Raw genomic sequence first — 17,100 nt, 5'->3', positions numbered from 1 at the left:
GAGCACTTTAGTTGTTCAGTCTGTTGTGTGACTTTGGTATGAATTTATGCCTATATTGATGGTGTAGAAAACTGTGGGAAAGTAAAAGGGGAAAAGAGGGAGGGGAATGAGAGAAGGGTAGTGGGGAGGGTGTGTGATAAACGAAGAGATTACACAGAAAAGTAAGGAATAAAGAAAGGAAGGAAGGAGGGAAGGAAGGATAGAAGAGGTGTTGGAGAGGGAGGCAAGAGAAAGAGAGTAGGGTTGTAATAGTAAAAAACATAGGAATTACGAGATGAAGAAAGGAAGGGCAGAAGAGGGTAGTGATGAGAAGACGGTGGGAGAAATGGACAGATGAAGTAGTAAACTTGGGAGCAAAGAAAGAAAGAAAACTAGCACATCAATGATGTGTAGCTCATCCAGCACCTCGCAAAGAAATTGACTTCTTAAAGGACAAGTCCACCCCAACAAAAAGTTGATCTGAATAAAAAGACAAAAATCCAACAAGCATAACACTGAAAATTTCATCAAAATCGGATGTAAAATAAGAAAGTTAGGACATTTTAAAGTTACGCTTAATTTCACAAAACAGTTATATGCTCATCCTGGTGGGTATGCAAATGAGGAGACTGATGACGTCATCAACTCACTATTTCTTTTGTATTTTATTATATGAAATAGGGAATATTTTATTTTTCTCCTCATTGTCAAGTGAAACGATTTATTCCTCCCTGAACAAGTGGAGTGAGCATTGTATTGTAAAAATAGTATATGATACAGTCAAGTTGGTCCATCTTGTCAAATCTATAAAAATGAAATATTGTATAATTAAAACAATAAAAAAACACAAGAAATAGTGAGGGACATTATCGACTGCCTCATTTGAGTTGTGCATAATACTGTTTTGTGAAAAATAAGCAAAACTTTAAAATGTCATAACTTTCTCATTTTACATCCAATGTTGATGAAATTTTCAGCGTTTTGCTAGTTTGATTTTTCTCTATTTATTCAAATAAACATTTTTCTCGGGTGGACTTGACCTTTAATAGTGCCCATTCCCGTATGAAATAAGATGTCCTTCTTGCACTTCGCTTTTTCCAATCACAGTAAGCAATCGTCTCCCTATTTAGCGTTCTGTTCCCGTCTGTAAGTGCATCTTTTAATTGAATAGACCCCCTTTCAAAATGTGTTTATTGTCCCATTTGCCTCCCATAAGCAGGCAGGGAAGATTATCTATAGGAGAAAAGAGGATCTGAGTCAAATATGCAATGATTCAAGAAAGGTTCTGAAATCCTAACAAGAAAGTGGCTAAGGCGAGCACGTGATACACCCAACTGTAATGCGGATTGCGGAAAATGGAGTTATTGGTCAAGCAAGAAAAGTGGAAGGTGGCGACTTCACCTTTCACCTTCTGATCTCAAAATCAAAAGTTATCGCGTTTACAAGGACTTCAGAAGGGTAAGATGAAAACACATCACTGTGACCTTGACTTTGACCTTTCGACTTCAAAATCAATTGGCTTCCTGGGATCAATGCTAGTATCATACACAGTATTTACACACCAAATTATATGAGCCTAGGTTAAGTTAAACTGAAGTTATAGCGTTTTCTAAGACTTCAGAAGGGTAAAATAAAAACATGTCGCTGTGACCTTGAACTTTGACCTCAAATCAATAGGCTTCGTGGGATCCATGCTATATGAGCCTAGGTTAAGTTAAACTGAAGTTATCGCGTTACAAGGACCGCAGAAGGGTAAGATGAAAGAAAAAAAATGGGGTGGTAGAGGGTTTGGTAGGAGAGAAATTGGTGGTCTGCATACTGCAATTTAGAGAGAAGTGGAGTAAGAGTACTCTTATACAAAGGGGGAAAGGAGGGGGTGGTAATATAAGGATGGAGGGGAAAAATAATTCCAAGTAACAGATTCATTAATTTTTATAGTTTTTGTTCTGGTGGTTTTATATGCAAAAAGCTCCATTTGTTGTGAAATAAAATTTTTCTTACAGAATATTTTTCTCAAATATATAAAATTATTTAATAACAATAATGTATACATTTATAGAGCACAGAAACTATTCCACAAAGTATTTATTCTACTGCGCTTTGCAGGACTCCTAAAATGCTTGTTATTAATTAAATAGATGTGTTTTGAGCTTTGATTTAAAATTGTTTACGGATGGCGCTTTCCTCACTTCAAGGGGTAAGCTATTCCAGACCTTGGGGGCTACACAAGCAAATGCTCGATCACCTAGTGTTACTTTTGTTTTGAAGGATGGAATCTGTAAAAGCAAAGGATCCGTTGAACTGCGCAAATTATGACCATGATTACTGGTTTTATACCTCAATAATTCTGTAATGTACCCAGAAGTGCTTTGTATACAATTAGTAACTTGTCCTATACTATACTATCAGATACATTATTTCATAGATCTATGAACAGAAATCTAAACTAGAATTTTAATTCGTCATGAGGACGAATTAGGTGATCTGTCTCTGATTTCATGATCAGGAAGACAATCAGCATGTTTATTGAGATCAATATGATCATCATGATGAAAACTGAACTTCTCTTACGAAAAGAACATGTTGAATACTCTTGAAAAAGAGGGAAATGAAAAAGTTGTGTGAAAAAGTGTAGGTCATACACATATTGTACAGGAACATTGTACATTAAAAGGGATTTTAATCTCTTTTATTGTCCAATGTTTTACTTTATATACATTGTAATGGTCATAAAGGACCATTTGTGAAATGTTGAAAAGAAAAAAAAAGGAAAAAAAAATTTATCATGTTTACCCCTGCCCGCTGGGCTTGAACCCTCGACCTTAAGAAAGCAAGTCTCATGCCTTATCAACTGAGCTACACTATTTCCCATAGACTAATACACATAAGCACTATTTCCCATAGACTTTACACATAAGCAAATTGAGAGGATCTCAAATCCAATTTTGCAAGAGAAATACGGGCATGATCCTGGCATCTGATCAGAAAATGGAGACCACACTTGCGATAGCTCACAATCTCAGCTACAACATACTCCAAGCTCAGAGAAAACCAACAAATAGAAATGGAGATATGGCTCGCGAAATAGAGGAATATAAAATCCAGTATTGAGAAAAAGTCATTTCCCATAGAGATTGCACACAAAATGAGCGAAAATGACATGCCTCTATAACTTGCCATTTTTCAGGATGATCTGTTCCTTTAAATGTTAATATAGCCATTACATTAGAAAGAATATGTTTTCAGCTACAATATGTAACAAAACTTGGCGAAAATTGAAGAATATTTACGGAGTTAGAGTCAAATTTGCATAATTGTGATGACGTCATTAGTAGCAAAATGGGAATTTTGAGTTCCGACGCTATTTTGATGACGTCATGATAAAATTTCGGGTCAAATGTGACATGAAATCATATCTCCCATCCACACTCTATTCGAATATGAAAAAAAATTTGGGGGTCAACGGACTACCTGAAGTGCTATAATGAGTTTTGTATAGGCATGTTTTTGCACATATATTGTCAATGGTTAGTGCGCGCGCGCGTGCGTGCTGTAAACTTTGATGGAGGCTAATTCCGTTATTACTTGTCGTAGAAGGTTGATCAAGGTATCAAATTACTCAGAATTATATTACCAATGCATTGATATTTAAAAAAATGACGATCCTATGTTGTATAGTGCTGTTACGCGCGAAAACGCGCGCAATTTTTTGAAATGCTTAAAATGACCTGATTCGTACTTTACTTTGGTCAAAAAGTGATTTTGAGCATTTTAAAATTTTGACGCGCGCGTACGCGCACGTCGTAACCTTTACATGACCTTTGATGACATGGACAGTTGACCCTTGACCTGAAGTTAATGTGATGTAAATATTGTTAATTTTTGATAATTGATAATGAAGATATGATTGAAACTAAGATTTTACAAAATGGCGTCTAGATGACGTCATGGTAACCTTTTGACCTTGAACTTGCTTTATACACATCACATGATAAGTCCCCATATCTGATGATATTTTGAAGATAATTGATGGTGTAGATTTGGAGATTCTGTGCTAACAAGAAAAGGGCAGAAAATAAAAATAAATAAAAAATAATAAATAAATAAAAAAGAAAATTCGTACGAAATTAAGAGTTGATCTGTCGATTGACAGATCACCTAATAATCAATAAAGTATAAAAAGTGGTTATTTGTGGAATTGATATTACATGGCATGTGGGTAGCTGCTTGCATAGAATACCACTAGATGAAAATTTCATACCATTTACCATACGTTTTGATTGAATTTTTCCATAACTTTCATGAATATTCTTACTTTTTCTATTATTATGGTTTTATTGAATTTAACGAACTTGGAATCAGAATGGACTTCCCTTGTAAACAAAAAAACATCTTTGTCATTTTTGGTGTCGAGGCCAAAATCAGGGTTGATCTTGAATTCATTAGGAAAGTCCACTAAGAAACTAGGGGTCACGGAACGGTTTGAAGTGGTGGGGCGGGCGGTGGGCTGACCATGCAAAAAAATCTGAATCAGATGGTCTTTTAAGTTTTCATACATATTCCACGGCCCATATAAACCATGCTTAGCTGCATACCAATCCACTAACCCTTCACCACCCTTCTGTAAAATAAAGGAGCATTCCACAAACTGAAGTTTTCACAAAACAAACATACACTCCAGTTTTTATATTCAATATTTCCACATCCCTTTATTAAAAATAACAAAGCTGTCTGATGCTGCTTTTGGCGACAGCTAATACTCGATGATAATCATGATCTTTGTCCACGTAATGAAGTATGTGAAGTCAGCAAGAGTCTTCTGCAATGAGAGTCACAGACTATGGAAACCTGACCCTTCAACCCTCCTTCAAGATGACAGTAAATTGCATTGAAAATCGCATAACCATTGTTCACTGCAGCAGGTAGTCCAGTCCTTGGAAATTATTTTCAAGGATCTTCCTCCTAGTTGCACATGGTTCAATATCAAAATAAATTCCATCTCCGCAATGGCACTTATCTGTCCATCATCACTCGTTCTGTCAATCACGACTGTTTTCCTGTCTGTATCATTGTTCTATCATCACACGTTCTATCTATCATAAGCCGAACCAGCTTGGAACCCCTCCCCTTGCTGCAAATTGTTTTGCAGCGTTCTTCTCCTTCTCCTTCAGCTCCTCCGCCATTTCTTCATTCTTCTTCTCCTCTGTGTCTGGAAAGAGCTCTGGGAACTCAAACGTCTGGCCCTCCGCCTGTTCAAAAACAAAAGAAAAACGTGTGCAAACAGAAAATAAACAAAAGTACACATGACACAATAAATCCAACTAATTCTTAAATTATTATTTTTTCTATGAAGAGTATGCAGGGAAATCTTCTGATGAAGGAGTAAGGATCGACTGAATCGCAATGAAAATCAACAGCTCAAGACTGAATCCACTCATGAAGTGATACAACACTTTGATCACGTTGTCTAATACAAATAATTTTGCTGGTATTACATCGCAATTTGCTTCACATATTTTTAAAGAATGCTATGCAAAAATCTTTCGTTAAGTAAATTTCATAAAATTGTAGAGAACTTAGTTGAGAGATTTCTCGTCTGATGACCAAAAATGCTAATCAAATTCAGTAAGCATAATTATTCCCTGAATGTGGGAAAAATTTTCCACTTCTCTTTCTAAAACTACAATTATTTGCCAAGAACAAAGTGTCTACATTATACTTCAAATCACTCCCATTTTAAAATCAAGATTGATCAGACCTCATATTTCTAAAACCAAACTTCTAAATGTATTTTTGATCATTTTATGAAAAATTGAAAAGGTTTAGGAATGGCCGTATCACATGAGTTTTATTGTGTGGTAGAGGTCCTTAACCTAAATCCCATAGGCAAGGCTCCACATTAACTTTTTTTGGTGGTGGCCCGTTCAGGCCACCAAAACCTTCAAATAATTTTTTTTGGTGGCCCGATATTGAAGTTTGGTGGCCCGAAAAATATAAAGAAAAACATTAAACATTCTGAAATATTAATTCTGCAGCCACGACCACTAAGTTACTTTCACTTTGTACATCTTGTGTGTAAACCTTGTTTGCTGTTTTTTACTTTGCTAATTGATTTGTGGTAAAATAGAAATTGTTCTATCATTGTAAATATGTAATGATTGAAAGAGATTAAATGAATTGTGTGGACTTTTTTTTTTAATCTCCCTATAGACACAGACTCAAAATGGTAAAGTAAATAAACAGTGCATAACAAACTCAGATAGATGTACAAAACAATGATTTTTCCTTTCTTCCTCTTTGAATCCTAAAACCTAGATTATGCAGGCCCCAAATCCAGTTTATTTTTTTCTCTTTTGCAACATATTATAGCAGGAGAAAATCACAGAAATGTATGCTGCTAAATTAGAACAATGCATAAAAGGGGGAAACAAACCAAAATAATTTTCAAAAAGTATATTACAAAAAGAAAACAAAAATAATAAAAGAAATAAGTGAAATAAAACAAAAGAAAGAAAATGAAGAAAAAACAAAGAACAGGAAAAAAATTAGAAGAAAAAAAGAAAATAGATTTAGACAAAAAAACAAAAGTAAATGAAAGAAAAATGAATAAAACAAAATCAATATAAAAATGGGGAAAGGGGGAAAATTAAGAAGCCATTACAAATATTTTTTAAAGTCTATTCTGACTGGAATATAATTAAAAGCCTAGCAAATAATTTTCACTTATCTTTTGGGAATGGCGCATTTCTATTTTTATATCCTTTAGTTTGTATTATTTTTTTTAGTAGAAACATATTCTTTAATCAGCCATATTCAATGGGAAGGGGTATACAAAAAATGAAACGGCTAAAAAAAAAAACGGCTAAAGTTATATCTGGAAAAAAAAGTGTGAGAAAAATCATTCCCTATATTTGCCAAAATGTTGGAAAAATTCACATTTCATATCAATAAAATGCCTTCCCAAAGTATAAACTTTCTCAACAGTGGTTTAAGAAGTCATTTATAAACAACAAAGAAAGAAACTGTCTGTTTATTTTTGGCTAGAAAAGACACAGCTGGGCAATTCCATGGAAAATGTTCACTTTAGAGAAAAAATGAAGTTTCAGATTTCACTTAGGCAGTCAAATTTTCTGAAAAAGTATTCTATAAAGTTTCAATTTCCAATAGAAAAATCGCAATATTGATAAAATTTTGTAGTTTTTTCCATCATAAAAAAATATAACAGTAAATTGCAAAATCTAAAAAATGTGGCTATTTTTAAACAACTTGTCTTTCCTGTCTCTACTAAAAGCAAATAAGGTCCCAGAGGTCTCTTTTAACTTTTGAATAGTTGATTAATGTTTACATTAACAGAAAATCATTGTTAAATTTTATGCCATTCATCAATTTTAGAGAAATTGATCTTCAGGTTTGTGTGATTTCTTTACCATTATCAATGTCATGTCCGTTACGTTTTTCACTTAAAGTTTTCACAGCTTACAGGAAATTTGTCTGAAGGTACTGCAGATTCAGATTCTATGTTAGAATTAAACCCCCTACCATGTGTAGCAATCATTTTCCCTTACCACTTCTCATTTTCATAAAAATGGCGTAACGGACATGACACTTTGCGTAACGGACATGACGCCTTATATATAACAAAAGGCAGCATTCACAAAAACAAAATATTAGGCTCAGTGTCACAGACTGAGGTCACTCTCAAATGCTTGAGGATAGCTGGATGTAATAACTCCTAGAATTTGCATGTCATTCAAGCTATTTTTAGAAGTTGGTGAATGATGAAAGTTCAGCTCTTGTTCTGGTATATTTTTCTGAGAATTAACGGTATGCCATATAATATTAGGATAAGATGCAGCTAGATCTGGCAACATACTCAGATCACAATCTGCATCATTTGTGTTTGAACAATACAATTGATTATCTAGGTGCTTGCACTGACACTTTGGAGCATGATAAAATTCCAACTTGTGAATTCATGAGATCATTGATGATATTGCTTCAAAGTAGTCAGATCACCAACCTCAACTTCTTCAGTGATGGCATTTAAAAATAAGTTTGTATTCAGATATCTGTGTTACATGATGTAGCTCTATGAATCCATGAATCTACAGTGGCACTTCTTTGCAATATATTATCACAAAGCAAAGGGGCTGTGGAAGGAATGTGGCACGATCAATAAATTATGTCATCATAGTATTTTGGTCAGCCATAATCACGATTTGAATGATGTACATGTATCTTCATTTGTACACAAGCAGCGCGGACAATGCAACAAAATTAGATACAGCCACATTTGTCAGCATGCAAAATCGTAAGATTTAGAACATCCAAGATTTGATGAAAGGATGATTATAAATTTATACTCAGGATATTTATTTTGAATGAAAAAAAATCTCAGAGGCGATTTACAAACATTCCGATTACCTTTTAACTTATACATAATCTATAATGAATGACTGGTTTCCAGGTACTGCTATTGAATTTAAAAATACTTTTTAATATTATTTTTTAAAATCTTAAAACTGACATTAATACTAAGTACATATTCTTTATCATAAAGTACATTTCATATGTTCATCTTGGATTTTTATACAGGTCTGGTACATTTTGTTTTCTTCTCACAAAAAATGAGATTTGGTCTTCTCAGTGTGCCGTAGTGGTACTATAAGCATTGTATTGTATATAAAATTATCATGTAGGATATAGCTATTAAATTAATAATACTGCTAATAATATCTACATGTTTTTCCTAAGAATGTTAGAAAAGGTACTTTGCTGTTACATAACTACATTCATTATTCATATTTCTTTCATTTTGATACTAAGAAGTGCTGATGAAGTTCACTTCGTAAGGGTGTCATGTCCGTTACGCTAGTGTATATTGTCATATAGTAAGCCATGAATAAAAAATCATCTTTACAATCAACTTTTTCTCTTTTAATTAGGTGTGGCGGATGGTGTAACTGGAAAATACTCATTAACTGTTGTTAACTGGTGTAAAATAAATTTTTCTACATATTTTTTGGTTTTATAAATATTGTACGAAAAGCCCTTCTCTCAAATTGCAAAATAATAGGAGATATTACAGATTACCAGTTATGATGTGTGTCTCCAACCTCTAGCCTTAACATGTAAACAATTAGACTTGTACCATATCTTGTAATAAAATAATTATATTCGCTTACAAAAAGTGGACGAAACTGTCATGTCCGTTACACGTCATGTGTCATGTCCGTTACGCTACATTTTGAGCTATGAATACAGAATGCACTGCAAAACTGTTGTTAAATACCATTTTATGGATAGAGCATGATCTGAAGGTTAAGTTAACACCAACATCAGGTGCATGCAATCTAAGAATTCACAGGAATTTTGATAACCAATAGGAGGTAAAAATGCTTCGTCCATTTCATGTCATGTCCGTTACGCTCACAAAGAGTGCAATTTCTCCGCAACTGTTCAACGAAATGATTTGAAATTTCATGTGTATGTAACTGATACTTAAATGTGTCTGATAAGCTCAGTAGCGATTATCAAAAGACTGCTAATTCTACTGTATAAACCTTTGAATTACAAAAATTTGTCTGAACGTCATGTCCGTTACGCTGGAATTGACCAGCTCCGAAAGAAACAAAGTATCAACATACATACAAATGCACACATGGGACTGTGATGTACTCACCTATGGGTTTTTATGTGTATTAATTCATTTGGAAATCTGTCTTTTTGAGTCAAAAGAGAGGTCATAATTCCTCTTTTTAATGCTTGCAAATAATCAGGGTACACCAGATTTTTAGTAATATGGACTGTAGAAGGGCATTTCATTGGTGTAAAATGTGGCTTTGACTTAAATTTTCAGAGTTCTGTGGAAGATTTCTTAGCAGCAACATTTCATATCGCAGCTCCCTGAGTCTGAATAGGCTGCCAGCGCACAGCTAGCTGCGCATGGCTTCATGCAAAGCTAGCTCATTCCAGCCTGCCGGCGCGGCCGGCTGGATAACAGCTACTGTATGCTGTAGCGGTAGTACTGTCATGACTATGCAAAATTTGTGTGTGTGTATTTGTGTGTAGATCAACAAAAAAGGCACATGACAACTGGCTTGCAATTTGAGTTGTAGAAAGTTGATAAATGCGTGCAAAATCGGGAGAAAAATTGTGCTACTTTAAAAACTATTGGTTGCCCGATTCGGGCCACCAAGACTTAACATTTTTTCAATAATGGTTGCCCGAAGTGAATTTCTGGTGGCCCCCGCTAATGTCGAGCCTTGCCATAGGCTTCGTATAGGGACCATCCTATTCTGGAGAGCTATGGGTTAATAAACATACCAATGTCACATATGCCAGCTTGTAGTCCTCTCTGAGTTTGACCCTCTCGTTTCTATGATTTCTCTTGAATGGTACGTAGATCACGCTCGTATTAACCCTGGCTACAGGAACCTTGTAGACATTCTCAAGATAGTTCTTGATGTCAAACTTGGTCATTCTGTTTGAAGAACAATTACAGAAGAGATTATTTCTTTACAATATGAGCCTTAGTGAGTGTTGCAAGAAAATATTTTCAATATATTGCAAATTTCAGATGGAGTAATGGATCATTTTTACTAAAGCAAATCAATCTATACTTGTTGATGCAACAAGCAAATCACCAATCATTTGCAAATTTGTAATGAAATATTGATGTTGGGACCTGAGATTGACTTGCGATCAATTGCAAAGTTTCTTGCAACACCCCACTCGAAATGCAACTAAAGAAAGTGTTTATTATTTACATATTCTTTAATATAAGTACCTGATTTATTTATAAGTCAAAGCAATATCTTGGACTAAATTATGATACAGTTTATCTAATGGGTTTCTTTTTCCAAATAAATATGATGACAATTCGCCAATTATGTTATTTCATGATTGTAAGGCCCTTTGTAACATTTCATTAAAATCATTTAAATCATAATTTTAACTTCCAATTACAGATTTCATTTAATCCCTCGTCAATCCATAAGTTTTGATAAATGGTATGATAAGTATAGATACATTTTTATATCTTCTATACTCTATCAGATTGTGATTAATAAGAACCACCGAGATGCCATGGCCGAGTGGTCTAAGGCGCCTGACTAGACATTTGAAAGTCCAGGGTTCAATACCCGGTCTTGGCACCTATGCCTGTGAGCAAGACATTTAAAAAACAGTGCTCTTTTTATCCTGCATTCAAATAAATTTGAATAATATGTGCATTCTTGTAAATTAGGTGTACACTTTTTTTTATTAAAAAATACCAAATAAAAGATGAAAAATTACAAGAGACTTACTGAATATCACACTCAAATGTAACAACATTAGGTGGTTGAGGCTTCTTATTCTTCACAAGCTTCATGCAGAAATCTGTGAAGAAAACCCTGTTCTGTGGGTTGCCTAGGAGGTATATTGGGTACCTGTATAAAAATATAAATATCAATGAATTTCATTGAATGATTATTTTGGTCTTTATTGAACAAATGATATGTTTTTCAGGATTCCTCTTGAATTCTAATTCTATAGCAGACTAAAATGCGACCAATTCTGACAAGAGAACTTCGATTCTGGCATTTAAAAGTGTTACACGTAATTCACAAATACTAAAACACGGACAATATTGAATGGGCAATTTTCCTTTTTTATCTCGAATCTGAAGTATTTAAATATTTTCTCTAATAATTTAGACTCACAATAAAATATAATGAAAATCAATTATGACATAGACATGTTTTTAATTTCACAATTCACATAAGACAAAATTAAAATATCGAGTGTATCACGATCATCATCTCTCGATTTTCAGAAACATCTGATAGGTCAGAATAGAGATGTTCAATGAGATGGCACAATGGGGATAAGAAACAGTAACAATAGGTTTCACAAAAATGAAAACTAAATTCTAAAACTTTTTTTATTTTCACATCTAATTTTGTTAAAATTTGTTTTATATTGAATAATGTTGATGTGGACTTCCCACCTTAAATAAATGAAGAGAATTATGTTGGTCGGTAAAAAGAGAAAACAGAAAGCACTCTGTTTCAAAACTCTCAATATTTTTTTTTTAATTGTTAAAATTTGTTCAGCTTTGGATGCAACAAACCTTGCTTTTGACATTATGTAAGAGGTGTTTGATTCTGCTACCGGAGTGGTTTCTAGTCCAACGACAACCTGAATTTGAAGCCTACAGCAAGCTCAATGAACTATTCACAGTGCCAGAATACATTCATCGTGTGACAAACATCCCTCTGTAACAACTTTGTGGAAGTCTTTGCATTCTGCATTTGGGGACAAGTAAATTTTATTAACTAGTAAAAAAAAAAACATCAATGATGGTGAGAAATAAAATATAAGAAGGAAGAGAAGGGAGAGAAGAAGAAATGGGAGGAAGTGGAGGAGGAACTAGGTAAAGATTAGGAAAAGGAAGACAGATACGGTAAAATAAACAGGAGGGGTAGGAGAAGAGAGATGAGGGAGAATAAAAAGGAGAATGCGGAGAGGGAAAGGAGGGGAATATGTGAAGGAAAAATGAATTGAAAAATAAAATGAGAAGTAGAAAAAGAAGGCAAAGGAGGAGGGATAGGAAGAGAGCAAAAAAGGAAATTACAAGGTCAAGGATGGAGCAGCAGGAAAAGGCATTAAAGGGGCCATTTTTTACCAACCAATCCATCGGCGGTGCCTTGTAATTTGTCTAGCCCTACAATGTTACCTCAACTTGCTTCTTTTAACATTATTAGGATGAATAACTAGTCGTTCAGCCCTTGACTTACCACAGACTAACAGGCAGCATTTGGATGCTGAGTTTTCTGGAATAAAATTCACATTTTTTGCCATCACTCGTTTCAGAAATCGAATGATATTCATGCTGTTGTCGTCGACTCGTCGTGTTAAAAGTCGATATGGATTGATGGATTGGGCAGAGATGATGGAGTATGTTTTCAAGATGAAGGTTCATGTAGATCTACTTTCATTTTATTCCAAATCAGTAGATGATAAGTCGTTAGGGGTGGTTACTCTCGCGAGTGGTTACTCTTACTCTCCGCACACTCAGCAGTGTGCGGAGTGTGCAGTGTGTGTACATTGTGTGATATTTTTTAGCTCTCAGTTTTGAGCCATAAATTGGTTCTAAATCTAGCATGACCATTCATATTTTGGTTGCTAGTAGGGCCTTTTGGCATTTTGGCACCATTCTGGGCCTTTTTTAGGATTCTGAATTGTGTTTTAGTGTTATTCTGAATCTGAGGAATAATTTCACCAGCCTCCATCTTGTTTTTTACTCTGGCAACTCAGCTCAGTCCCATATGCTAGCTTCTGTGCTGCATTCTACAACCTACATGTTACAGTAGTGAGTTAGTACCTTCCTTTCTTCAGCATTGTTAGGAGCCTAGCTTGCATCCTTTCTTCAAGTTGTGCATCCTTTCTTCAACAGTTTGTTTAGTGAGTATTTGCTGTAGATCTACTGTAGCTTATGAGGATTTCTGTCATTTCTTATTTATGCTAGGAACTAGAATATGTAATTTTGCTGAGTCATTACCACCACTGACCATCACCATGTATGTTCAACAAATGTGTTTGTTCATTCTGCTCTCTTCTGTAGTGAACATTATCATAGCCCAACAGTTTCTCCCACACATGTTTGAAACCTCATCATTCAATTACATGTGGCATACTCATCAATTATCCAATCATCAGGGAGGTTTTTCTAGGCATTTTTCTCATGGAGATGTAATTGAGAACACGCTACATCATGTCCTAGTGCAAAGAAAACCTGGTGCATTTATTGCAGGCATTCCATGCCACAGCAAGGCGCTCTCACTCCTATATCTCACCCTTCTTCTATTGTCAAATGCCTCAGATGTTGAAACAAATCCTGGACCTAACGTCAAGTATCCGTGCCAGATCTGTAACCGTCCTGTTACATGGAGGCAAAGAGGTGTGGCATGTGATGACTGTGATCAATGGTACCATGTGGAGTGCATGCAAATGTCAACTCCAGTCTACGAGGCCCTTGCCCATTCTAATGTTTCATGGCAATGTATTTCTTGTGGCATGCCGCAATTCTCCACCAGCCTATTTGATTCCTTCCAAATGGAGATGAGCAATGTGTACGACAGCCTGTCTTCAAGTTCTACCGACACAAGTACATGTAGCTCCACAACGCCACTCAGCCCTGGCCCTCCACTAGCTTCTTCATCTCCTACCCGTCGAAAAACATTGCGGAAACGAGGTCAGGTTAAGCATAAGATGAAAATCTTGAACATCAATTTCCAAAGTATCAAGAATAAAAAGGAAGAACTTGGTTCTCTTATTGACTCTACTGATCCTGATATTATTCTTGGCTCTGAAACATGGCTCAACAGTTCCATATGCAGTTCAGAATTGTTCCCCCCAGGCTACGATGTAATTCGGAAGGATCGTCTTGATGGGTATGGAGGAGTATGCATTGCAATAAAGAACAACCTTGTATTTGAGCGTCTAACCTACAGACTGGATCGGGAGATAGAAGCAGTCTTTATAAAACTTCATCTTGACAGGCACCAATCCCTAGTTATCTGTGCTATGTATCGCCCACCATCCAGTTCGATTGCTTACATGAATGACCTTTGTGAAGTAATAGAGGATATTAACGCTGAGCACCGCAACACTGTTTTGTGGCTTGGAGGGGATTTAAATCTCCCTGACATCAATTGGACCACCCTAGCTATTGACAGGAACCAATATCAAAATGCTGTCAACATGAGATTCTTGGACATGCTTCATAACTGTGGGCTTGAACAAATTGTAGATTTTCCAACAAGGCAGAACAGCTTTCTTGACCTCTTCCTTACGAATAGACCTACCCTTGTTGACAAGTGTTCTCCCCTTCCTGGAATAGGTGATCACGATATTGTGTCTGTGGTGTCCTCTATTAAAGCTAGCAGACGCAAACCCGTGAAGAGAAAGATCTACCTTTGGAAGCAGGCAGACTTAGAGAACCTGAAGAAGGATTGCCTTGTATTCCAGAATAGCTTTACTGGTCAATACTGTACTTCTAGCTCTGTACAAGACATGTGGCTTGACATCAAAACAACTCTGACAAAGCTGCTGGATAAGCATGTACCTTCAAAGATGTCATCAACTAGATACAACCAGCCCTGGATAACTCGCTCTGTCAAACGGCTCTCAAGAAAGAAAAAAAAGTACTATAACAGAGCGAAGACCAGCAATGACCAAGCTGACTTTGAGAAGTACCAGCAGGTCAAGAGACATTCCAGAATTGCCTGCAAACAAGCTTACAACAAGTACTTGACAGATATTGTCAGTCCAGACACCACAAGTAATCCAAAGCGTTTCTGGAGTTTTGTAAATAGCAAGCGCCATGATGCCTCAGGTGTAGCACCATTAAAGTCTCATGATGGTCTGACTACTGCTGACAGTCTCTCTAAGGCCAACATCTTAAGCCAACAATTCTCATCGGTATTCAACCATGATGAAGATATGACCAGCCTGAGAGACAAAGGGCCTAGTGCTTACCCATCAATGGATCATATAATCATCTCTCCCCCAGGGGTCCATAAGATTCTGTCTGAGCTTGATATCCATAAGGCATCTGGTCCTGACGAAATTCCTGCCAGACTTTTGAGGGGACTTGCCACCGAATTGACACCAATATTCTCCATATTCTTTCAAGCCTCCCTAGATCAAGGTATCATCCCTGCTGAATGGAAGACGGCTAACATTGTCCCCATCTTCAAGAAAGGCGACCGTAGTAAACCAGAGAACTACAGGCCTATCTCTCTGACATCTGTGACCTGTAAGATTCTAGAGCACATCGTTCTTAGTGACGTCATGACCCACCTAGAAGATCACAATGTATTGTCTGATGCTCAACACGGTTTTCGCAAGAAACGATCCTGTGTTTCTCAGCTGATTCTTGCCGTCCAAGATCTTGCTAGAAGCATTGATGACAAGGGTCAACTGGATATGATACTCCTTGACTTCTCTAAAGCATTTGACAAAGTACCGCATGGACGCCTGTTACACAAGCTTCAATTTTATGGAATCCGAGATCACACTCACCATTGGATAGCTGACTTTCTGAGTAATAGGACCCAACGCGTTGTATTGGACGGATCCATCTCCAACACCAGCCAAGTAACATCAGGCGTTCCGCAAGGCAGTGTCCTCGGGCCAATGCTCTTTCTCATCTTCATCAATGACCTGCCAGAGTATCTCTCCAACAACTCAACAGTAAGGCTCTTTGCTGATGATTGCATGGTTTATGCCAACGTCAAGACAGAGGAAGATGCCATTCGTCTCCAAGAGGACCTTGACTCCTTGCAACGATGGGAGCATGATTGGCTGATGGAATTCAATCCACAGAAGTGTCAAGTACTTCATGTCACAAATAAGCGCAAACCTATCATCAAGCCTTACTTCATCCATGGACAGACTATATCTGATAAAAATACAGCAAAGTATCTTGGAGTTGAGCTGCAGAGGAACCTCAGCTGGAATCAACATATAAATACTGTAACCAAAAAGGCCAACTCCACACGTGCCTTCCTCCAGAGAAATATCCGGCCATGTCCAAGAAAGGTCAAGGAACTGTGCTACAAAGCTCTCCTGCAACCAATCATGGAGTATGCCAGCATAATATGGGACCCTCACACGCAAGCAAATATAAAAAAGCTTGAAATGGTGCAGCGACGCTATGCACGCTTCGTCTGTAATGACCACCACAGAACAAGCAGTGTAGCAGCCATGCTGAACCAGCTCAAATGGCCAACTTTACAAGAGCGTAGGGCACAGGCCAAGGTGGTGATGATCTACTGTATTACCAACTCACTCATTGACATCCCACCTACCTTCCTCACTCCATCCACATCCATGCATAGAGGTCATTCTCAGAAGATCTTTGTTCCCTTTGCCAGAACACTTGTCTACCAGAGGAGCTTCTTCCCAGATTCGATAAGACTTTGGAACTCCCTCCCCAACAGCACAGTTAATTGTACCTCTCTATGGTGTTAGGGGATTAGTAGGGATTAGTAGTAATTAAGCACACAACATCACATGACACATCGGCGGGAGGAACGAACACAGGATCTGCACTGAGCTGTACCAGTACCA

The 17,100-nt window shown here is 36.6% G+C and overlaps 1 protein-coding gene across 1 annotated transcript; it reads right to left on the bottom strand.

The window, feature by feature from the left end:
* Positions 1 to 4,665: 4,665 nt before the first annotated feature.
* On the bottom strand, positions 4,666 to 17,083 carry LOC135157891 (large ribosomal subunit protein uL23m-like). Its single transcript, XM_064115028.1, has 5 exons — positions 16,839 to 17,083; positions 12,095 to 12,269; positions 11,289 to 11,411; positions 10,306 to 10,462; positions 4,666 to 5,228 (listed from the first exon to the last, which is right to left on the bottom strand). The coding sequence occupies exons 2-5, from the start codon at positions 12,106 to 12,108 to the stop codon at positions 5,076 to 5,078; spliced, it is 447 nt and encodes a 148-aa protein (XP_063971098.1). The 5' UTR covers positions 12,109 to 12,269; positions 16,839 to 17,083; the 3' UTR covers positions 4,666 to 5,075.
* Positions 17,084 to 17,100: the final 17 nt, after the last annotated feature.

Source organism: Lytechinus pictus, unplaced genomic scaffold (assembly GCF_037042905.1).
Source record: "Lytechinus pictus isolate F3 Inbred unplaced genomic scaffold, Lp3.0 scaffold_20, whole genome shotgun sequence".
In the NCBI taxonomy this organism is placed as follows: domain Eukaryota; kingdom Metazoa; phylum Echinodermata; class Echinoidea; order Temnopleuroida; family Toxopneustidae; genus Lytechinus; species Lytechinus pictus.
This window is presented reverse-complemented; position numbering and strand designations above follow the sequence as displayed.